The following is a 25,400-nucleotide window of genomic DNA, read 5'->3' as shown; positions in this document are numbered from 1 at the left end:
CACCAGCAGAGGATCTCGACTTCTGTATTTTTAATATGAATAAACTCCATGAGGCAATTCCGCACAGCATATCTCTCAGGCCTTACCATCCAGTCCATGGACACAGACAACCAGGTGAATTCCATCTTCCAAATTTTCTTCCTCTTCCTCTGGTGGAAAATATGGGATATCAGAAGCTAGTACAGATAAGTCACTGTACAGAAATCCTTCAATCTTCAGTTCTTTTTTAAACTTTTCTTTGGCCTGATAAAAACTGGAGAATACACTAATTAATCACACGGAGAACTGGGTGTTCAACAATAAAACCTTTAAACTAGGAATGAGCATTTGCAATAAATTCCCTTTTCAGCTTTGAAGGTGAAGTCCAGTATACTTTGTCCTACAAGTTAGGGTGACTAAGGGAGGTTGGGGTGGGCAGGTAGATAGCCTGTGATCCAAAAGGGAGTGAGCTACCTCTCGTGGGAGAGATCCACCCAGTGGTACCTCACCTGCTAGAGTCCAAAGCGGGTTTGCTGCTAAAAATCTTCTGGTCACCCTAACAGGGAGATACAAGGCTATGTAGCTGTATCGTAGAAAACGTGGTGTCCAGATCTACCCAGCAGGGCTAATTAGACAGACATTAACAAACAAATCTGAGCTAAACAGATGAGGGGTCGACCTCCTCCTCCTACCCACTCAGACAGTTGCACAAATGGATGCAAATTTGTATCCCATGAAAAGGGATAGTAGCTTTGACCCAGACACAAACCAGCTAAGAACAGTTCAGTGTCCCTCCAGCTAGACTAACATTTCCCAGCTCTGGGGCCTACAGTTTGGCTCCTAAGTCCACACTGAACAGCCTCTGGACTCAGTGGGAGATGCTCAGCCTCTCTAAGAATCAGGCCACACATTGAAGCGCCTAAGGTGATTTTTCACAGCCAAGCTGGGAAAATTACAGCTTCAGTCTTGGGGCAAGACTGTGACCATCCTATTCACTGGGGAGCACTTACTCACACAAGTAATCCTATTGGATTCAGTGGGGCTGTTCAGAAACTTTTGCTTGCCAAAAAGTAAGGGCGGGGGGGGTCGCAATCTAAGACTTACGCTATGGGATTTAAGGCCCTGGATTCAGCAACACACTTAAACACTGCTTGGCTGAACAGAGAAGGAATTAAGCTTGTGCTTAACTTTAAGCACAAACTTAAGTGCTTTGTTGAATCTGGGCCTAAAAGCCTGACAACCATGGTTCACCTGGAGAAGGAGAAGGCAGAAGAGACAGCTATAAAGCCAGAGAGTACAGTACAATACATGACAGTAAACCCAGCCACTACAAAATTAAACAGAGCATTAGAGGAGCTTGATGAACGACCTAAACAAAGCTAGGAATCCGAACACAGACCCTTTAAGAGTCTAGCCCAGGGGCTGGCAACCTTTCAGAAGTGGTGTGCCGAGTCTTCATTTATTCAGTCTAATTTAAGGTTTCGCGTGCCAGTAATACATTTTACCGGTTTTAGAAGGTCTCTTTCTATAAGTCTATAATATATAACTAAACTATTGTTGTATGTCAAGTAAATAAGGTTTTGAAAATATTTAAGAAGCTTCATTTAAAATGAAATTAAAATGCAGAGCCCCCTGGACCGGTGGCCGGGTCCTGGGCAGTATGATTGCCACTGAAAATCAGCTCACGTGCCGCCTTTGGCATATGTGGCATAGGTTGCCTACGCCTGGTCTAGCCCTTACCCTCCTCAGTGTTTTAAGATAACTCCCAGCACAGCACAGGACACAAAACGTAATGGAAACCTCTGTGATGGGTAGGTTTGCGTATTGTGCTGTCAGCTAGGCAATCCATGCAAAATACCCCCAAGTAAGGAGAAAGGAAAGATGGGCTAGGGCAGAAGACTGTGAGTCAGGGATCTGAGTTCCCAGCAGTGCTACAGACTCCCTGCATGACCCTGGGCAAGTTGCTTAGCCTCTCTATGCCTCAATTCCTCATCTGTACAATGAGGGTTATGTTACAGCCCATTTCCCATCCTTTGTCTGTCTGGATTAGTTATACTCTAAAGTCCTCAGTGTGGGGATTGGCTCTTAATGTGCGCTGGCAGAGCGCCTAGAACAGTGGGGACCTGACCTCAGCTGGGGTCTCTAGGTGTGACTGCAGCTGTAATAAAGAAAGCCATTAGACAGTCTTACCTAAGCATCCTTTCATTGGCCTCTTCCTCCACATCATCTGCCGTGCAGGGGACAACGCCGAAGGAGCCTAAAGGCTGGCGTGTAATAGGGAAAGCAGCCTGCTTTGAAGAGAAGCCAGCCACCACAGGAGTCTCTTTGAGCACCGAAGAAAAGGGAAGACATGTGGCTGTGCAAGAAACAGACAGGTTAACCACCTCAACGGCCTTTCGGCTCTCCAGTGCCAACCCGTCTGTGGCAACAGAATGAAAGCCAGTGCTGCCATTAGCCACGAGCCGACGCTCCACGATGTCTGATTCCTGAGGATATTCGGCACAATAAGATCCTGCTGCAGAATCCACCAGCACAGATGCGTCGTCGAGTTCAATTTCTTGTAAGCCCTGCATTTCTTCACATGACATCAGGGTTTCACTGGCGACGGGGCTCCCACACTCTCCTCTGGTTGAACCAAATTCAGTCGATGTCTCTGATGAGGCTGGAACAGTGTAGCAAAAATCTGGTACCTCGCTCAGGCCATGTGAGAAATTCTGGACGTCTAGTATGGTAACACTGGAATAAAAGTCTTGACGTATTTTCAACCCCTCAGGTACAGGTTTAAGTGCATCTTTCAGATCCTCACTGCATGCACCGCACTGCACGCTAGTGGGGTCTGAGTATGTGGTGACACTCTGTGTTTCCAAGCTGCACTCTTCATTTCTCTGCACTGCCTGGCATTCATAGGTATCACATCTGTACTGCTTTAGATTTACGGGTTGTCCTGCATATTCCAAACTACAAACTCTTTCTGAAAAACCTTCCTTATCTTTGACTTCTTCTGGTAGCTCAGCGCTGCAGTTACCTTGTTTGACAGCAGTGCTAGGATGCTCTCCTGTGGCCATGTCTGGTTCTGATCGCTCACTTTCCCTGGCAGTCTGACAGTCAGAAAAGTTCCCTGTTATTGCTATGCTTCTGCACGTCACTTCCATGTAGCTTTTCAAGGGCCCTTCTGCAACTTCCAAGATTGCTTTATTGCATTTGGAAAGATCTACAGTGTCTGTGGGCTCCTCTGGGCTGCTGATCTGCGGTGCAGAAACGGATTTGGTCAGCTTTGTAAGTTCTACTTCCCTCTCTTCTTCCTCAAACGGCAATGAGCTAATTGATGTCAGCGACGCTTGGATCCCACTGGGCAAGCTTGTATTGCTTTCCGTTTGCCCACCCTCTAGAGAGTTTCTGTGTATGGTGTGCCTCCGTACCAGCTGCTGCAGCATCTCACGGTCACTGGGCAGCTCCAAAGCCCGGCTACGTGCATCGGACCAAGCCACCGAACTGGGTTCACTTTCAATGCCCGAGTCGGATATTATTGACGAAGATCTCTTTATGACCCCTGACGTCAGGGTAAACTCTTCACATTCTTCGGCTCTTTGCTCCTTCACAAATGACTTCACCTCCAGGGCATCTTTTGTTGTCTGGGTTAATAAACCAAAAGTACTGATTGGTAACGCTTTCAAAGCTGGTAGCAGAGCCTTGTTGTCTTGATCCACTGGTTTTTCAAGACTGTTTAGTTCATTTAATGCAAGTTCATCCGAAGTGAGAATATGTTCATAATTAGCAGTTTTAGCTGCTTTACTTAACTCAGTGCTGTCTAAGAGGCCACTAGTTCCACTGTCACCCAGAGCACTAATGATTAATATGGGTTCACTTTCGTGGGAATCCTTATTGCTAGGTTCCATATCCACGCACGTAACACCTGTAGCAAGTCTGTCGTCTTTTAATGAAACATCCACTGACGTTTGGAAGTCTTCAGCTTTGTGTTTTAAAAGGCCTAGTCCCAAGCCAGAAACAATTTCCTTACTTGAAACTGATGTATTTTCATGGGATACATCCGTTTTCCTTTGTACTTCCTTGTTGACTGTATATGCCTGAGATGTGGAGTGCTGGGTCAAAGCTTTAGCCATATAAGCATCAGCTGCAATATCGCTGTAGATACAGGGGGCATTCCCATTTATTTTATCTGTATGTATTAACAGAGTATCTTTCCTGAAATCTCCCTTTGCTAATGCAATGTCATCATTTGATGCAAGAGCCTCCTTGTTGTTTATTAAGTCCATTTGTGTACCGTTCATCTCAGGAACCTCAAAAGCTGGGAAAACATCCACACTTTGACCTGAAAGAAAAAAAAATAATGTCCTATACAAGGAATCAAAATGTTTGTAGGTGATTATACACACACACACCCTCCCACATGCACACACCACACATATACATGCCTGATCAACATTCTTTAAGCTGCATTCACTTTTAACTGTTATCCTCACTGCATGGTTAAATTAAAATCACTTAGAGCTGTGAGTGCTAAGTACCTCTAAAAATCAGGCAACGTAGATGTCTTAAAACTAGTGGATGCTCTTGTAAATTCAGCCGTATATTCTTATTACAGTGTGACCACTTGCAACATGGATAGTTTTTAAAAAAATATTCCTGTTAAATACTTGGTAAAAAGTTGAGGAAAACTGAGAATTACAGATATCTTTTTGGAAAATAAAACCACAGATCCTATTACCTTATAAAAAAAGTATTAGTGTCAATAAATAGTTTCCTTTATAACCGCTCAACATTTCGTGTTCTGGTAAGAGGCAGATGAAATATTTTATAGAGGATTTTCCCACCACTAGATGTCACTCTAATAATGAAAACCACCACCTCACTTCCTCTTAATGGCTGAAATGAAAACTCCAGGAGGGTTTGTTTCCGATTTTACCTCCAGTTCTTGGAATTAAACTGTTAATCTTAAAAAACAACAAGAACACCTCATAGAAAGAAAATGTCTAAGTAACAGGAAGTGTATATACTGCAATCTATTGAAACGACAGGGGACATTAGGCACCATAAGCAGAATCATTCACACCATGTTGAAACCTGACCAGAAAACACGCCCCTAACTTGGGTGAGAAGTTACACAGGATCATTATTGACCAAAAGTCGTAGGGAAAACCTTGATTTTAGGCCTCATTTTAAAGATGGAACCTGGAGCAGCCATAGAGCCCTCTAACACCACACTGGAAGACTGGTTCGGGACTGTCTAAGGGTATGTGAACCTACCGACCCATCCACACTACTTCTTGCAATCCCCTGGGAGCAGCCCTGCCCCCGCATTGCCAGCAAGATGGGCTGAAGGCACAGCCTGAGGGGCATGACTCACTTTTGTAAGGGAAGTCCACATATCTGTCTTCAAAAATCACCGGAACTGTGTTCCCATCCCCATCAATGTCCAGGCATTCGGCTGGCAGAGGGGGCATGCTGGTGAGGTACTCGGAATTCCGAACGTCAGTAGAAATCTGGCTATGACTTTGGATCCTGAGAGCAAGACATGGAGGGAATCAAGTGTGGGATGAGTTACTGTGCAGCTTTGCCATCATTCACCTCATCTAGTCAGCAAAACAGGTTGAGTCTGACCAAAGCACCGGCGAGTGCTTTGAAACACAGGTGCCTAAGATTCGGTGCCTATGTCCATATTTAGGCACTAAGCAAATGGGCTAGTATTCAGAAGTGCTGAGCAACCACATCCACGGGAGGGGAGAGTGCTGTGGAGCAAACAGGAGGGCGGTGTTCGGCTCCTGGCAAGACTGGACCGAGACATGCTGAACAGGATAAAACGTTAGTATTCTACACTGCATTATTTATATCGCACCTGTCTGCTGAGCTGAGTGGAATTGCAAGGAGCCTTTTCTTATGCTGCCTCCAAACCTTTGCAGCCCTTTGTGTGCTTCTTACTGCTGCAGTGTCTCCTCCCATCTAGCAAATCCTGGGGAGCAAGCCACCCCAAAAGGGATGGAGGTGACCGGGTAAAAGGTAGGGTCATGCTCCCTCTTGGATATACAGAGAGAGGGGTACACACTGTGACATCACAAGGGATGCTTCCCGTGTATGTCCTATAACAGCAGGGAGGATTATGCCTCCCTGCCTTCTGGAGCAGTGGTTCTCAAAGCCGGTCCACTGCTTGTTCAGGGAAAGCCCCTGGCGGGCTGGACTGGTTTGTTTACCTGCCACGTCCGCAGGTTCGGCCGATCGTGGCTCCCACTGGCCACAGTTCACCGCTCCAGGCCTAGGGGGCTGTGGGAAGGGCGGCCAGCATGTCCCTTGGCCCATGCCACTTCCCACAGCCCCCATTGGCCTGGAGCAGCGAACCGCGGCCAGTGGGAGCCGCGATTGGCCAAACCTGCGGACGCGGCAGGTAAACAAACCAGTCCAGCCCGCCAGGGGCTTTCCCTGAACAAGTGGCAGACTGGCTTTGAGAACCACTGTTCTAGAGCTTCCTCTGGGTGGCGGGGCCCTGTACCAGTTCCCTGGCAAATCTGTAGCTAAGTGATGCAACTGAGCCCCTTATGGGCCTGGTTTGCTGAGGTGCTTATCACCCATAACTCTCATTGACCTCAGTTAAAATTGTGGACACTCAACGCTCCTGAAAATCAGGTCCAATTATTTCCATGTTATGGAATTAGAGTCCCCGCATCGCTTCTCACAGGAATCACTGGAGAAATTGACCTGACTCCATTTGTTCAGAACTGGGTGCCTACTCAGCTTCTCCTAGAAATGATGGCTTCGCAAAAGGTGCTCTGTCTTCTCGGAGCTCATGACCCAAGGAGGGCATCTTCTTTTCAAGGTGTGCAGTCTGCCTTCCTATGTATTATGTAACCGACTGGGCTGTGTGGGACGTGATGCCATGCACTCCCTTCCAGTAACTGGGGTGAAGAACTGGCCCAGAATGGCTAGTGACTATTATACTCTTCCTGCTCCAGGGCTGAATGACATGACAACTGCCAGGGAAAATGGAGAACTGGCAAAATACAACCAATTTACTGTCCGTGTACTGGTTTTATTCCTGGCTTGTCCCATATGGCAACATGTTCCAAATGCAAGATTATTTTATTTGGATCTTTCTTTAGCTAGTCTATGTATTCTAACAAATAGAGATGAAGACAACACAAGTTTTTAAGAGATGGCATTAATTGGCAGCACTATGGGACGGGCTCCACAGAACAGAGATGGTGAAGAAGTGCACGTATTTCAGATTTCCTTCTGAGGAAACACAGTTAATCACCATGTAATAACTGGAAACAACAAACTTTGTGCAGGTCAGAGGGGAAAAAAAGGGAAAACATAAGAAAGGCCATACTGTTCAACCATAAATCCTGGTTTGCCAGAAGCTGGGAATGGGTGACAGAGTGAACACTGGATGAACACTTGATGATTACCTGTTCTGTTCATTCCCACTGGGGCATCTGGCACTGGCCACCATCAGAAGACAGGATACGGGGCTAGATGGACCTTTGGGCTGACCCAGTATGGCCTTTCTTATGTTTTCCCTCCAGGTGCTGATATAGCAGGAAGCTATAGTCTATATTTGGGGCTCCATATGAGAGAATGAGCTGAACGGTCACTTCTGGGGCCCCTCTGGCCATGTCTCCTTCACCAATGAGCACTACCCACTTTTGTAGGCTGGGCAGGCCCTATACAACCATCCACCCAAGCACTACTGAGGTTGTGGCTGCCTTGCGCTGTTCCTCTTTACAATGTGGTAGACTGTGCACTACATTTGACCCCATGTCTCCAGTTACAGCTTTGAAGAAGGCATCATTATATGGAATCCTCGCCTATGCCGCTGCACGCTGGCGCAATCTGTGGCATTATCCCTAAACCATTTCTGAAGGACATGTCTCCAGTCTGATAAATTCCAGCAATGGGAATTTCACATTCCCCCTGGCCAATCTGTCTCACTGCAGAACTCTTCTAAGACCTCAACATTTTCACTAATCTTTAATCTAAGTTGTTCCTGCTGTACAATAACATTAGCCCAGAGCATCTGCTTTTTGACTCACTTGATTAATGAAAATAATTACCCCCTGCTCCATCACTAACATCCCTGATCATGTTTGCGAGCAGGTATTTCCTCCTCTCAGCCTGGTTTTCTGCAGAATAAGCCTGGCCCTCCCTTAACATTTCCCCAGACAGTGCCTAGTTTCCTCATCTTTTATTATTTTTGTTGCTTTCTGCTAAACTCGCCTCTAAATGAGCTAAGAAGGGTAATCCTGCCTGCAGTCAACTCCATGTAACCCAGCTGAAGGCAGCAGGGTTGTTCAGGTGTAACCGAATTTGGCTCTAAGAATTTGGCTCTAAGTATTTTTAAAATCATGGGGGGGGTCCCAATTCTATTCCCCAGTTGGGGCCTAAGCAGAAGCGGCAAGCAGAGGGAAGTAAATACCTTGCTTGTTATCCATAACACACTTCTTTGAATACAGCCCAGTACCAGATTTATTTTCTCTGACAGCCTTCCATTGCTAATTCTCCTGCAATTCATCATCCACTCTGAGCCTCACTATTACCAGCACCCACCCGGCATTCTGCCCATTCTGATCCGTCAGCTCCAGCGCTCATGTTCAAGGCTTTGTGTTAACCACTGATGGATGCTTCACGGCACCGTTCTGTCTGCCTTCCCGGATCCTCCCAGTGCTACCATGGCTGCACCCAAGAGAGTTTCACCCACTTGGGGAGAGTGGGGAGGAGAAAAGAGTTTTTAGGACCATTTGGCACTTGCTGCCGCCTCAGTGTGGGATTTCAGCCATAGTCTCCATCATGCTTTAGACCACAAGCCTTAAAAAAACCCGCCTGTCTATCACAGGTGTGTGAAGATTACAACCCTCTGGGGCCTGATCTGGATTGTGCATTGTGTAATTTTTTACTGTGACTTCAGTGGATTTACACTGCAGTGAGGTTAAAATAGACCCAATGCCTTCTGTATGGAGTACAAATGCCCACTGAAGATCAAGGAGGAAAGGCATGGATTTGCATCGGAAAGGATAATGTGGCGGCATGGGGTCTGGACCACAAGAAGTTTTAAGAGACTACTTGCTTGCGGGGCCCAAGTGCCAGGGATGAGAGGTGAAAGGAATTACTTACAGGCTTTCCTGAAAGGTCAGCACAGCTAGCTTTTGGTGCTCAGCATAAAAGAATGCTTCTGAGAATCTTCTTACCTGGGTATGAAACACAAAGATCACACATTAAAGCCTTTTAAAGACACTGAGAGCATGCAAGCCAGCTCCAGCTGCTTTGCACCACTCTGGTGACACAAGGAAGCTAGGCACCCTGGTTGCTCCACCAATTCAGCTGGTTTTCTGCTTTGTTTTTCAGAAAGCCTCTGAGGATTGAAGACACGGCCCTTGGAAATATTTCGGAATCTGTTCCAATGTATCTGCTGTGTCTTTGTTTAGAAGCAGTGCATCTGTTGAATTTAACAGTTCTCTCTGCAGCTTTAAAACTAGGGTTGCTAATTCCCTTCCCCGGCAGCTGAAATGGCAATAGCGCAGTTACTAAATGAGGAAAGCCAATAATCAATGGTATCTTCTGCACAAAGATATACAGTAACTCCCATTCTTACACATGAACTCAGAGGGGAATAAAACCTACATTATCAGAAACACATACATGCATGGCATGATATCTGCAAATTAAAGTTTTCCAAATTTTTGCATGGACGTTAGAAAGAACAGTAAAGCAATGGACAAATGATTGCGAAATAGCTGCAGGTTTGAAATGATTTGCAGAGCACTTAGTATGAAAAAATACACTCCTAAAGAACTTGGTATTACGATCTGCTCAGAAATAGGCTTTGAATTTCTATGCACTCCAACAAGATACATAATCAAATCAATTAATCTGTTAAGACTCTAGTCCTTATGTTACTACTGTTATTTGTAAAATACAGCATTGTAGAATGGCAGCAGAAAGCATATAAACAAAGTTACAATATCTCCCTAAACCTCCAAGCTGTGTTCTGACAAATGGCCTTTCTAAAATAATAGATAAGCCTTGCCTGAACAAGGCTGTTTAACAATAATAATACCTTATGTCTGAGGCTCTCAAACTGCTTCATGTAGCCAGGTAAGCAAGACCGCCCACATTTTAAAGAAAACTGAGCACGTACAGGTCAAGTAACATGCCAAAGAACCCCAGTTCCCTGCTCTAGGCATTAGACGACGCTGCTTTTTTAGCGTAGGTGCTATGCTGAAGGTACCTTCTGCTTCCTATACATTTCCCTCTGAAGGAGTTAGATAATAAAAAGAAAAGGAGGACTTGTGGCACCTTAGAGACTAACCAATTTATTTGAGCATAAGCTCACGAAAGCTTATGCTCAAATAAATTGGTTAGTCTCTAAGGTGCCACAAGTCCTCCTTTTCTTTTTGCGAATACAGACTAATACGGCTGCTACTCTGAAACCTTAGATAATAAAGAAAGTCCTGATCTGAAGCACTGCATTTCAGCACGTGCTTCCCTAAGCAGGCAAGTCGTCCCACTGACGTCAATGTTAAAGTTAAGCACATGCTTACGTGGGGCTTTAGTACATTCAGCATAATCAGATAGGCAGCAGCCAAATGGTCATCTGTGCGCGCGCGCATGTCTATGAGAATGTGTGTGTGATACTAAGGAGCAGGAAAGTACTGGCTGCTTATGTATAATGAGACAACAAAAGGAACAGAACTATATTTCCAGTGGCAGCTGTGTTAAGGGAGCTACGAAGGATAGATTTTTCAATTATTTGACCCTGTGATGGCTCTGTTTTTTCAGAGGAATTTACATGTTTTGTGACAATCCAGATGCCATGGGAAATCAAACTTTTACCACAACGGACTAATTTGGTATTTTGATATTTAAAATGAACTCATTTTTCTGTATAGTACCAGTGTTCTATAAAGGCCAGGTCTTCTTTTCCATTGTGGCTAAGGGTTTTCCAAATTTCAGGCCCACAATATCCGGGATCTACCCAAAAGCCAGGACACTGATAAGGCAGCAAAGGATGGTCAGAGGTACAGTCCTGAAATGCAGCTCTTGTATAGGACAGTAGCCTGTTTGTAATCCATGTCACTAAGGCTTCAAATTCAAATCCACACCAAGACCCTGACCCAGCAAGGTAAATGGGAGGACCTCTGTGCTCACACAGAGCCCTGCTGAAGTCTAAGCTCTGGTCTACACTGGCGGGGAGTGGGATCCATCGAAGTTAAGCAACTTCCGCTACGCAAATAATGTAGCTGAAGTCGACGTACGTAGATCGACTCACCGTGGTGTCTTCACTACGGTGAGTCGACTGCTGCCGCTCCCCCGTCAACTCTGCCTGCGCCTCTTGCGGCGGTGGAGTACCGGAGTCGACAGGAGAGCACTCGGGGGTCGATTTATCGTGTCTAAACTAGACGCGATAAATCGATTCCCGCTGGACCGATTGCTGCCCGCCGATCCAGCGGGTAGTGAAGACATACCCTAAGAGACATGGATCTTCCCAGGCAGAACTTATAGTATTGGGGCTAAAATATGGAGCTAATTCAGTTTGCAAACTGCTCAAAGAAAGGACCTTTCTTTTGTACTTGTCTGAGAAGTTCTGGTGCTATTGTAACAACAACTTATTAATGATTATTATTAACAGGCACCACCAAGGAATGCAGTTTGTACCAAGAGTCTATGAGGTTGTTGAAACAAAATTATAAAAGCAGACCCTAGTTTCCCTGTTTCATCATCTCTTGCAGATTGTGGAGATCTTCCTATATCTCTCAGAGCCATGCATTCCAGGCTCCAACATTTCTTCCTCTTAGCATAATGGTATCCAGCTGGAAAACCTGGCTACCACTGCAAGGTGAGGACAAGACAGGTTACAAGGTCACCACTTGCTCCTATTTGTTTAACTAAGAGCTAGGATTTTATAGTTGAAGGAATTATTTCAGAACTGCTATTTGATAGGCATAATATTCCCACGTGTGCAGTGAGCCAACACAATGACTTAGGCATCACTTAAGTGGTAGGTAGGCTTTGGACTGGTTCTCTGTGTGGGGGTTAATTTCACACAGTGACTCTAATTAAGGCACACTCTGGATGCAACTTCGATCTCTTCCTATCAGGTCGGTATCGCCATTGCTGAATGAATTGCTTAGCATTACCCTTAGTGTGTGATGCTCCTGAGTAAGATAGGCTGTGACTTCTGGATGGAGTGTCACTGTCTCCAGGAACTGGGTCCACAGTGCCAAAAGGTGGGAGCAAAGCCATGCTACGTCCTTGCTTATCTGCTCTGCTATCTTCTCTGGATTGTTCAACATCTGGAGGGGGGGAAAGATGTTTGGAGGTTAGATCAATGGAATTAATTAGGACATTAAATTAAGTCCCCTTAAAAAAAAAAAAAAGAATGATCCTTGAATCAGAACTGGGCTGGTGCTGTTTTCCTATCAATTATTTTATCCCAGATCAGGCAGTTACTACAGAATTATTTTAGCACCTGTATTTTAGCACAAATTAAGATGGAGACATAAGGGAAGAGTGGGGAGTGAGCACAGCCTTAGCCAATATTTTTCATTGCAGGTAAAAAGTAAATGAATGCAGCCAATTGGTTGTTGGTTCCAAAATATCCACTAGATGGTGCTGCTTACTCTGGAATACGAAATGATGCTCCCTCTTCTGTAGACTTGGTGATGCCTTTTGATTAGAGCAACATCTCTTTCACACACTAGCTTGGTGACTTTTTTTATTAAGTCTAATTCCCAGTACAGTAGGAAAAACATTCCAAAATTCCTTCACACAACAAAAAAAATAGGGGTCACCTAATGAAATTCATAGGCAGCAGTTAAAAACAAACAAAAGAAAGTACTTCTTCACACAATGAACAGTCAACCTGTGGAACTCATTGCCGGGGGATGTTGTGCAACTGGGCTAAAAAAAGAATTAGATAAGTGGATGGAGGATAGATCCATCACTGGCTATTAGCCATGATGGTCAGAGATGGAGCCCCATTCTCAAGGTGTCCCTAAATCTCCAACTGCCAGAAGCATCGGGCACTGACACAGTCAGAAACAGGATACTGAGCGAGATGGACCTTGGCCTTAGCCAACATGGCCATTCTCATGTTCTTCAGTGTATTTTCTCCTTTCTCTACTACGCTTGAACAAGAGTGAGAAACAGATACAAGGCTATAGAGTTCTCTTTTATAATTCTACTGGTATTTATGCACCCCAACCTCTACAGCATATAGTAGCAGTAGAAGCCACAGACAGTAATTATGTTTTACGGTAAATGCGTTAGTACAGCCCTACTACAATGGGGCCCTAGGGAATACAAATTAATAACAACAATAGTAATAATAACACGTTATCCCTTAACAAAACTAAACAAAACAAGCCAACAAAAGGTCTCTTTGCCAGCTACAGTCCCTTTTCACCATAGCGCCACAATGAATCCTGAGTTCCTGCTTGATTTTTACCCAGTCCTTACGCAGGCAAACTCCCAAAGCTAGGAGCACTGAAATCTAAATCACGATTAAAAGTAATCCTTGCGTTCATACGTATGTGTGTGTAACTGTGGGTATCCTGATTGTCCTTACACTGCCCTCACTGCTGTATTCCTGATTCTGCAATCTGTGCAGTGTGGGCAACCTCCTGTACCAATTCAAATAGGGAAATCAAAGGGGCCTATGGGGTGGAGGCGTCTGCCTGCCTGGTGCTCTTTGCAGGATCAGGGCCTTATTTTGTACAACTGGTCCCCCTTGCTTAGAAGAAGAAATAACTTGCCCTGTCAGCAATGCTGTTTACTTTTAATTTTAAACATTAGCAACTAAGTTATTACATAAATTGTAAATGAAGGTCTGGAGAGCAAGCTTCAAAGGAGAAGCTGCATTAACACCCAGGGTTATTAAATAGCATGATGGTTATTTTTTCAGCTCATTGACTCTTAACCTTTTTAGCAGGCTTGAGATAACTGGAAAGGTCAGTGTCAAGCTCTAATTGTGATGTTCTTGCTGTATAATAACAGTGGGTCACACAAAATGAGAAGTGTCAGAGAAATCCTGAGAGGTAGCCATTCCACTTTGTTTTAGGTACTCAGCACTTCTCAGGATTCAGCCCATGAGTAGGGCTGAGAAGGACCCTTGAATTCCAAGTCCCCCGCAATTCATCTGAATTCTGCAATATTCATTCATTCATTTGGGACTTCCAGAGGAGCCCAGGAAAGTCTGGAATCCACCGTATTATTGCCCAACATTAACAAAATCAGGAGTCATTGCCGAAATCATACAATTGCCTTAAAAATCAGAAGATTTTTTAAAATAACAATAAATTTTGGGGTTCTTTTATTTGGCTTCTCGTTTATGAACCTTCAGGGTGCACTTGGGTCATATTTTAAAACTTTCCTCTGAAACCAGGAGGGTTAGCCTCACATCACAGACCATTACATCTCACTCAGTTACCCCTTCCTTGAGCCCAATAACTTGTGTTTGGCTAAAGCACAGCTTCCAAAAATACATCCGGTCTTGACCTGACATCAAGAGATGGATAATCTACTACTTCCCTTGATAGTTTGTTCCAAAGGTTAATCACTCTCACAGTAAAAAAATAAAATAGTATGCCTCGCTGCAAATTGGAATTTGTCCGGTTTTGGCTTCCACCCATTGCTTCCTGTTAGGCCTTTCTCCACAACATTAAAGAGACCTTTAGCACCCAGCATTTTCTCCCCAGGAAGGAATTTATACATTGTAATCAAAGTCAGGCCTCAATCTTCTTGTTGAGAAACTAAACAGATTGAGCATTATGTCTCTCATTAGACGGCATTTTTTTTCCAGCTCTTGAATAATGTTTGTGGCTCTTTCCTGCACCGTCTCTCGTTTTTCAACATTCTTTCCAAAATGTGGACACCAGAACTGCGTCAGCAGTCCAGTATTGGTCTCACCAATGCTGTAATCAGAGAGGTAAAATCACCTCCTTACACCAACTCACTGCTTCCCTATTTATACGCCTGTTTAACTTTAGGCACCCATGTTTGACCATTTGGTCCTATATACCTTGCACTCAATCAGCAGTAGCATATATTATAACCCAGGAGATGGTAGCAACCAGCCCCATGCTCAGTCCATTTAACTAAGCTGATCTCTGGGGCTGTTCCTAGGGATGAAGGTGTCAGCCCTTTTTAAAACAGTCCAGCCAGTGATTTGATGGCAATGAAGGAGGCCCCAGATGCATTTGCAATCATAGTGCAAGAAACGTTTGTTTGACTGGTTGCTGACACTGAACTTGCTTTCCCCAAGTGAGTTGGCTCAGTAAGTCTGGAAACTGTGTGAACGTATTCATTCTGCTAAAGACAATACCTGCAGCTCTGTACAAAGTTGAGATAGCGTATCTTCCACAGCTAGCTCCGCTGGGGGCACAAAAAGAAAAACCACGTTTGAGAAAAGCAGAAGTGACACATTAACTCATTCAACCCTCTATGCTCCACCCTCCACGGGCAAGAGTCTCCTTGGCTCTACACCCAAGATCTCTGCTCAAAAGCCCCTCTCTTTCCTTAATGGTCAAATCCTGCTCACTTTACTCCAGCACCTACCCGCGGTGAAGTTCAATGGGACACTTGCCTCAAATCAGCATGCAGGATTTGGCTCTTCCTATATGGGACTCCCAGTGGTGTAAGCAGCAGCTTGATCCAGAAAGGGAGCAGGCACCTACAAAATGCCCGACCCCCTTTCCAGCAAGCAGCTGTGTTAGGGCTCGTGCTGGAGCACCCCAAACTTCCACTGCGGTCAGATTATTGGCAGTGCTCAGCGCTGCACCAGAGGCACCCAGCACCTTGCAGGATTACGCCCTTTACTTACTTTATAATGCAAGGTAACACAGTAACAAAATGCAAGCTGCTAAGTGCCCTGGCAAAAGCCTTCCAGGGCAGCAAATGCTTCAGCCAATTGCCCTATACTTTCTTTCTTCCCCAATATCTGAGCAATGAGGCAAGCCAGGCTTGTAAGTCTTTATGCAGCTCTGGGTCTGAAATCTGTCAGCTCTTTGGGGCAGGGACTGTACCTTCCTCTGTGTTCGGAAAGCCCTTGGTACTTATTGGGCCCTGCCACAGTGTCAGTAATAAATCTTATATTTGGAACATGTGCATTCGTTTCCTTTTCTGCATCTATGCTCAGTGGTCCCAACGAAAATGTTTGCTTTTGGGCCTTAGTGTAGACCTAGCTTTTATAGCTTGCAACCGTCAAGTTAGACGGCCCCAGGGAAATCCCATGCTGTAGTTATGCCCCACCAAGTGTGGATCATAGAGACATTCTGCAAAACTTCATAAAAACGGGAGATCTGAAACAAAACCTCAGGAAGTTTGGCTTGCGGAATTTGCAGGGAGGAGCAATCACTAATAATAACGAGTATAAAGCACATGGCCACAAGGGAAGACTATACAAAAACGCCTCCTATTTAAATGTGCAGAGTAACCATGAAGGGACAAATTGACACCAGGGTGTCTAACTACAATTTCGCCTATTCATAGGCGAAACACTGGGGGCATGAACACACATATCCACACCTCATCTTTTAATGTTCTGGTTCATGCTTCAGTCCGGACTCATGCATTTGCACTCTTGGTTTCTCAGGCTTGCTCCAGATCTAAAATGTAGGCTGACATAGCTAAGCTGGTCTGGGGAGTGAAAAATCCACCCCTTAACCAATGCTGCTATGCTGACCTAACTCCCAGTGTAGACACAGACAAATCAATGGAAGAACACTTCTGTTGACATAGCTACCGTCAGCTGGAGAGGTGTTGATCCTACGCCAATGGAAAAACCCCTTCCTTCAGTGGAGGCTGTGTCTACACTAGGGCGCTGTGCTGGCATAGCTAAGGCAATGTAGCTGGTATAGTCCCTGTAGTATATAGTCCCTTAACATGGAAACTGGATCATTGCATTTTGTATGTATAGACCATGGGCCTAATCAACGCCCACTGAAGTCAATGAAAAGACTCTCAGTGACTGTAACAGGCTTTTGATCAGGCCCCAAGTCCTGAATCTGCAATCAGATATTTTAGACTTGTAAATGAGAATGGAGGATTTCATTCATAAGTGGCTAAACTGTTATATTTGCATATACTGAATCTACATGTATAGCAAGAGTGTGTGCAAATGAAATGCGTATTTATGCATCATAAACTGTCTGAAAATCTGGCCCATGGGACGCAGAAATGTAACCTGTATGTGTTTTGTTTTTTTTTATATGTGTGATAGATGAAACACACAAGAACCTTTCAACTTCCAAACCTGCCAACGTGTGATACAAATAACCTCTACATGTGACCAATAACCAAAATGCATGACACCTGTGTTTTGTTGTCATGCTGTAATTGACAGGTTATAATAACTTTTAAGTACCAGATCTGTTTTTAAGGATGTTTTCTCACTGTGTGAATGAAATAAACCAGATTTTTTAATTGGAGCAGGTTATTTGAGGGAGGGGAACATGCGGCCCATAACAGTGAATGCAGCAGGACAGGGAGGTGGAACCAGCCCCAGTGTGGGACGTGCAGCACAATGCTTTATAGCTGACTGCTCCGATAGTACCTACAAAATCGATATGGAAGACATTCTCCCTCTCTTTTTTTTTAAGCCATTGGTCAATGGAATGGGGCATGTCTCCCCCATCAGCTCTGCAATCCTAATATTGCCAGCTAATACCTTTTCAAAATATATACACATGAAAGTGCCAGCCATACTTCCTATATCTAAAGAAACAGGTTGGAAAACAGAGGCTGGCTTGCGGAGTTCTTCATTTCTAATTAACTTCTCGGTACCACTGCAAGCATGAGAGAGCACAAATTCATGAATGCAGGCCTGCAACCCTACAACAGTGCTAGGCCTTGAAGGTTTGGACCCAGTATCCTTACTAGTGCCTTATAAGGTCTACAAAGCCATAGTGGCTTCTGCTTCAGGGGGAGAATCTATTAAACTGCTGAATTAGGGAGAAAAGCAGAATATGCTTTAAAGAGCATGTGGTAATTATGTTATTATCAAGGCGTCTGTGGTAAAAAGCAATACATTCTAAAGCAGAAATTGGAGACTATGTTCTAATACAATTTACCCTAAATTGAGTTTCCCCCCCTTAATTTGAAAAATATTTGCTCATCAGGCTGTTGGTTCCTAAAGTTCTCCAACTCCTGATAGGGAGCTCAAGGCTTTGAAAGGCAACCAATTCCAGATATCATTCAAGGAAACTATTTTTGGATACTTATAATAACTTATTCCTTCTAAACACTAATGCGATCTTCAGCTAGTATAAACTGATTGCAGTAAAGCGATGTTGATTTACATCAGCCCTGGCTCATGATTACCCTAAAATAAAAACCAAAAATAAAATCAGGGAAAAAAAACCCCCTAAAATCCTACAACCAACTGGAAAACTTAGTTACTACAAGGTATGTTTAAAATGAGACCAGTCAACACTAAGAGATGTAAAATGTCTGTTCTCTTACCTAACTTCAGTTGTGGCAAATCTGGAATCTCTTTCATTATGACTGTGTAGTACACATGAAGCCCTCTGTATGCATTCAAGAGCAGCAGACACAGGTCCTTATGCCATTTGTATGCATGCTGCATGCAGTTTTCAGAAGGGACATAAAAGCTACCCTGGATAAGGAAACAGAAGAAAAAAAATGCAAATTAAAATTTATGCTCTTCTTTTGTGCTGGAGGTTTTAAAAATATGAGTGTGAGATGCCCCATAATCTTGCATCCTTTAAATCACATTTCAATCTTTACTTCCACTTGTCATCAGTTTCCAAAGAACCACACACTTTGTGCCACAAAAGAAGATGTTCAGAGCATGATTCCAACTGGTCCTTTCCTCAGGCATTAGCTCCTTTTCTACATCAGAAGCAGGAAGCCTGAGTGTGGGTCTGTCACATGAGGATGCAATCGGACAGAAGAAAGTATGTTTAAACCCAGAAGTCTCCAAAACCTTTTGTGAAAAAGGAATAGCATTTTACACCTACCTATAGATGTACGTAGTAGAGCTTGAGCAGGCGTTTGCGATATTGTAACAAAGTAAAAGGGATACCCTCCATTTAAAATCAGAACCTGATTACAAATTTCCTGCCTGCAATTGTTATGAGCACAGCCTAAGATTACTAGAACTGAAAGAAAGAAGATAAAAATGTTTCCCTGATTTTTTCAGTTTGTTTATTTTGTGCATTTGACAGCACTTTGTAGATAGTCAGTTTCACTGTTCGCCCTGTGTGGTGAACTAAGCCCTGATCCTGCCGTTACCTCTGGATTTGATTGCAGAATTGAGGACTGAAGAACTTTCCCCTGTTGTTTGTGTGGGTTTTTTACCCAGAACCCCATGAGAGAAACACTTTAAAGAGGGAATTCAGGAGCAGGTGCCCATTATTCAGATCAGCATTGTCCCTTTAAGTTAGAAGGACAGAGACAGAAGGACCAAACCCCTGTACCCAAACTTTCTTGAACACTAGCGAAGTTCAGACACTGATTTGCACAGTGCAGCTGGGCCTTCCTCCTACAGTAAAGTGGCTGAACTACACACCACATCATAATTCTCCTGCACTGAATATGGGTAAGTAGAATGGCCCAGAGGTACCTTTTCAACTCCAGCGCTTGATACCGACACAGTGAGGGATTCAGATATCAAGAAGCATGCCGATCCTGGCTCTGTTTGCACATGTCACACACTGAACTTCCGCACTGTGCAGCTTACTATCCACTTGCTATATTCCCTGCTGACTGCAGCATGCAGGGGACACCACTGAGCAGTCAACATTTCCTCACAGGCACTGCCTAGCAGTATCTGGGAAAGGACAGCAGTTCTCTGTGCTTAGAACAGGGGACGGTATCTCCGGACTTATCTTCCCACACGTGGCCTGCAAGAGCATGAATTTGGTGGTGTATTTTCCCAGGAGTTAGGTGGGATTTTGTAATGGACACAGGGAAGCAGTTTGTCTTGATGGGTGGGAAGACACTAACATGGGGCTTCTCGCTTAGCTGACACACCACGGACTGAACCTAGGACCTCCGAAGCTACACCCATAAGTCTCCACAGCTTGAGCTAAAGGGACAGGCCCTGTAGCTGGGGGCTGCAACAGACTCACACCCAGTGGGGATCAGACACAAAGGAGAATGCGTAACATACACCGAGCAGTGAATTACAAGGGCATGGAGCGGAAAAATGGTCTTTCTGCAACCTCTCCTCCTCAGTGCGCCCACACAGGGGCAGCCATGATATGGATCCCAGCCCTCCAGCTGTCCCCTGGCAGGTGGATTCCTGCACTTGCACAGACCCCCACTGATTTCAATGTGGCTTAGTATGAGCATAGGGGCTTGCCCATGTGGAGTCAGTCAGGGCCAGGGCTCTTGCCCAACACTTGTATTTCTTGTTGGCAAATTTTAGTCTCCATTAGACACCCTCCGGGGTGTCGCTGAGTTGTGTTTTAAATATTAGCTTTAAATCCTGAAGGTTTGGAAAATCTGAGCACTCCACATTTACAACACAGAATCTGGGGACCTTGAGGAGGTGGAAAGGGGGAATGAATAGAGAAAAGGTGCTGGAGGAGGATAAAAAAGTGGAAGTAGCTTGCTCAACTTTTTAGAGTCAAAAATTATTTTGGCATGTTATTTAGGCAAAACCATTGTGACAAATAAATACTATATTAAATAACAGAAGTATCTATTTGTGGTGCATTGTAATTACTCATTCTATATTTGTGATATATTAGATCTTAGTTGCACAATAAGACGACGTTTTAATGGGTCTGTTTGCAGCCTCTCTTGACGTAAAACATCGTGATAATACAAAAATCATAAGAACAGGAAAATGAAACATCAGGTGGGATCACAAATGTGTGAGTTAAATGCAGTGAAAATCTTTATCAATTAACTCTGTTTTAATTACATTCATGTTTGCATAGTTCTCAGATGTTGTTTTCTTTTAAAATCCTAACCTATTTTTCAAACTGATTTCATATGAATGGTTGGAGGCCCTGTGTCAGAGATCAGTTAATGCACCTTAGCTAAGCACAGGTTTTGTGAGAATGGTTCTTGCAAGACCGATGTAGTGCGAACAATGGGGGAGGAGATGCTATTTATAAAAATGTTGCTTTCTGCACAATATATTGGGCAGAATCTAGAGGTCGGTGACAGTCCAGAGCAAGAGCCAGGAGACCTAGTGTGATACCAAACCAGAAAGGATTAAGCAATTAGCAGGCTAAATGACACAAATTTAACCTTTAAAAACATATTAGAAAAGTATATAAATTGTAGTTAGGGCCATTCCTTATAAATAGCTAACAAAGCCATGTTAGATAGACTAGTGCTTTGAAATGTAGACTAGTATTGGTAGCGAAGTAGAAGAAGATAGTGACTGTATTTGTCCATGTTTACCTATATCTTGTCAGAGGTTAACAATGTTACTATATTCTATTGATCCAGAGACCAAAAGGGAATATTAAAATTTAGATGAAACTTAGGTGTAATAATATCATTGTCTACATTTCTCTTTGAAGTTTGTAGTAAACTGTCTATGAACTGCTGAAATGGTTAATTGCCTTATGCTGATCAATGCAACTAATTACCTATGTATACACAGGAAACAGAATTGACTTCTAAGCCATAATGTTTATTACCTTTCTTTATCCAATTAATGCCTGCTGCATTAACTACTGTCAAGAGGTTAATGCGGCCTGCCAGAGATCTATAAATGAACTCTGGGGCCCCAATCCTGTATCTCAGATCTACTTAAGCTTGTTCAGGGGAAACTAGAGTCACAAGACTAAAGTCTCCAGCTCCAAGTCTGGATTACCCTGGTATTTCTCATGGAAGAATTTATACAAACTCTGCATATGAACTGCCTATTTGGATTATAACCTATGGAATTGATTCTGAAAGAACTTTTTGCAACTCAGTGGCTCACCATCTCTACTATGAACAGACCTAAGAACTTTATTCCTATCTGTATGTCCCCATTTGCTCAAAGTGTAATGGCTGCTCTAGAATTATAAATACGTCCAATATAAAATTATACCTTAGTCTCTTGGGAAAAGAACCTCTCAACCTTTTCAATTAATTGCTTTGCTTTACTAGTTGTTTTAATCCCCTTGTTATGTAGGCACAAGAAGCTTTTACTGTACCTGTTCCAAATGAACCTGTATTGACTTCTGTTTTCAAAGCTATCACAAGTTGCAATCTCAGCCCTTTTAGAATCATGGAAATGTAGGGCTGGAAGAGACCATGAGAGGTCATCATGTCCAGCCCCCTGTGCTGAGGCAGGACCACGTAAACTTAGACGGTCTCTGACAGTTCTTTGTCTAACCTGTTCCTACAAAACCTCCAGTGTCAGGGATTTCCCAATCTCCCTTGTAATTCCAATCTCCCTTGGAAACCTATTCCAATGCTGAACTATACTTACAGTTAGAAAGTTTTTCTAATATCTAACTTAAATCTTCCCATTATTTCTTGTGCTACCTTAAGTGGACATGGAGAACAATTGATCACAGACCCCTTTATAGCAGCCTTTAACATATTTGAAGACTTACCAAGTCCCCGCTCAGTCTTCTTTTCCCAAGACTAAACAAGCCCAATTGTTTAACCTTTCCACAGAGGTCAGGTTTTCTAAATCCTTTATCATTTTTGTTGTTCTCCTCTGGACTCTCCAATTTGTTCACATCTTTTCCAAAATGTGGTGCCCAGAACTGGACAAAATACTCCAGCTGAGGGCTCAGCAGTATGCAATGGAAAGGGACAATGACCGTCCGGGTCTTACATACAACACTCCTGTTAATACACCCAGAATAATTGTAGCTTTTTTTGCAACCGAATCACATTATTGCCTCATATTCGATTTTTGCTCCACTATAACCCCCGATCCTTTTCAGCAATACTACTGCCTACCCAGTTATTCCCCATGTTGTAGTTGTGTACTTGATTTTATCTTCCAAAGCATGGTACTTTGCACTTGTCTTTATTGAATTCCATCTTGTTGATTTCAGACCAAATAAAAGGGAAAGGTAGATGGGAAGCAAATGGGGAAAAGACGATTTGGGAGAGATGAGAGAAAATGCAGACTCTGCAATTGTTATTTTTTAATTATCTCTTAATTTTCTATGCTATTTGGGGGAGATAAATTTATTCTGGAGGAATGAATCCAGCCCATCCTATTAGTTACCAAATGTTGTTACTTTTTAATGGCTGTTTGGTGGGCTATATGGAATGAGATGCTGACTGTCAGTCAAATTACCAGTGGATTGGATGTGCACATCACCAAAACCCACTACCAGAACCGGTGCTAATTAGCATCCTCAGGCAAGGCCAAAAATTAAATGGATTTGGACTTGGAACTGTCAGCACTAGATTTTAAGGCCAGAAGGGAACATAAAATCATCTTGTCTGAAATCCTGTATAATACTGGCCATGCGTGATGTGCTCCCCAGGTTAGAAATGAGATGTGCTGGATTAGGAGCAAGTGGAGGAATCTTCCTATTTCCTAGATGTTCAGTGGCTAAGGAGAGAATTTCATTATCCAGAAAGGTCAGTTCAGCCCCCCTGTTTACCCAATGTATTTAATAGGAAAGTCATTTAATCTTTCTGTTCCTCAGTTTACTGACATAAATAGACCTGGACAAATACTAGGCAAAAAACAATTAACAAATATTTCACAAGTATTGTGGCTTTGGTACAATTTTACCACAGTCTGTCAACGCAGACTCTTATATTGGTTCATCACTGCCCTAGTCTACACTAGGACTTTAGGTCGAATTTAGCAGCGTTAAATCGATGTAAACCTGCACCCGTCCACACAATGAAGCCCTTTATTTCGACTTAAAGGGCTCTTAAAATCGATTTCCTTACTCCACCCCTGACAAGTGGATTAGCGCTTAAATCGACGTTGCCGGCTCGAATTTGGGGTACTGTGGACACAATTCGATGGTATTGGCCTCCGGGAGCTATCCCAGAGTGCTCCATTATGACCGCTCTGGACAGCACTCTCAACTCAGATGCACTGGCCAGGTAGACAGGAAAAGAACCGCGAACTTTTGAATCTCATTTCCTGTTTGGCCAGCGTGGCAAGCTGCAGGTGACCATGCAGAGCTCATCAGCACAGGTGACCATGATGGAGTCCCAGAATCGCAAAAGAGCTCCAGCATGGACCGAACGGGAGGTACGGGATCTGATCACTGTTTGGGGAGAGGAATCCGTGCTATCAGAACTCCGTTACAGTTTTCGAAATGCCAAAACCTTTCTGAAAATCTCCCAGGGCATGAAGGACAGAGGCCATAACAGGGACCCGAAGCAGTGCCGCGTGAAACTGAAGGAGCTGAGGCAAGCCTACCAGAAAACCAGAGAGGCGAACAGCCGCTCTGGGTCAGAGCCCCAAACATGCCGCTTCTATGATGAGCTGCATGCCATTTTAGGGGGTTCAGCCACCACTACCCCCGCCGTGTTGTTTGACTCCTTCAATGGAGATGGAGGCAATACGGAAGCAGGTTTTGGGGACGAAGAAGATGATGATGAGGAGGAGGTTGTAGATAGCTCACAGCAAGCAAGCGGAGAAACCGGTTTTCCCGACAGCCAGGAACTGTTTCTCACCCTAGACCTGGAGCCAGTACCCCCCGAACCCACCCAAGGCTGCCTCCTGGACCCAGCAGGCGGAGAAGGGACCTCTGGTGAGTGTACCTTTTAAAATACTATACATGGTTTAAAAGCAAGCATGTGAAAGGATTACTTTGCCCTGGCATTTGCGGTTCTCCTAGATGTAGTCCTAAAGCCTTTGCAAAAGGTTTCTGGGGAGGGCAGCCTTATTGCGTCCTTCATGTAGGACACTTTACCACTCCAGGCCAGTAACACGTACTCGGGAATCATTGTAGAACAAAGCATTGCAGTGTATGTTTGCTGGCATTCAAACAACATCCGTTCTTTATCTCTCTGTGTTATCCTCAGGAGAGTGAGATATAATTCATGGTCACCTGGTTGAAATAGAGTGCTTTTCTTCAGGGGACACTCAGAGGAGCCCATTCCTGCTGGGCTGTTTGCCTGTGGCTAAACAGAAATGTTCCCCGCTGTTAGCCACAGGGAGGGGGGAAGGTGGAGGGGGTAGTCACGCGGTGGGAGGAGGCAAAATGCGACCTTGTAACGAAAGCACATGTGCTATGTATGTAATGTTAACAGCAAGGTTTACCCTGAAAGAGTGTAGCCACTGTTTTATAAAATGTGTCTTTTTAAATACCGCTGTCCCTTTTTTTTTTCTCCACCAGCTGCATGTGTTTCAATGATCACAGGATCTTCTCCTTCCCAGAGGCTAGTGAAGCTTAGAAAGAAAAAAAAACGCACTCGCGATGAAATGTTCTCCGAGCTCATGCTGTCCTCCCACACTGACAGAGCACAGACGAATCCGTGGAGGCAAATAATGTCAGAGTGCAGGAAAG

At 44.0% G+C, this 25,400-nt stretch overlaps 1 protein-coding gene across 3 annotated transcripts in view; it reads right to left on the bottom strand.

Annotated features, from left to right (window-relative positions):
- FAM135B (family with sequence similarity 135 member B) overlaps positions 1-25,400 on the bottom strand; it is a 451,441-nt gene that overhangs the window by 17,324 nt on the left and 408,717 nt on the right. For 2 of the 3 annotated variants that reach the window (XM_048841722.2, XM_075124918.1), the window contains exons 8-14: positions 18,445-18,598; positions 15,308-15,357; positions 12,123-12,278; positions 9,100-9,173; positions 5,345-5,499; positions 2,170-4,309; positions 87-253 (exon numbers count right to left, since the gene is read on the bottom strand). In XM_048841722.2, the coding sequence (XP_048697679.2) occupies positions 87-253; positions 2,170-4,309; positions 5,345-5,499; positions 9,100-9,173; positions 12,123-12,278; positions 15,308-15,357; positions 18,445-18,598 (2,896 nt within the window). The remainder of the gene's footprint in view (positions 1-86; positions 254-2,169; positions 4,310-5,344; positions 5,500-9,099; positions 9,174-12,122; positions 12,279-15,307; positions 15,358-18,444; positions 18,599-25,400) is intronic. The other variant, XR_007355437.2, reaches the window with a different exon arrangement.

This window comes from Caretta caretta, chromosome 2 (assembly GCF_965140235.1).
Source record: "Caretta caretta isolate rCarCar2 chromosome 2, rCarCar1.hap1, whole genome shotgun sequence".
Lineage (NCBI taxonomy): Eukaryota > Metazoa > Chordata > Testudines > Cheloniidae > Caretta > Caretta caretta.
This window is presented reverse-complemented; position numbering and strand designations above follow the sequence as displayed.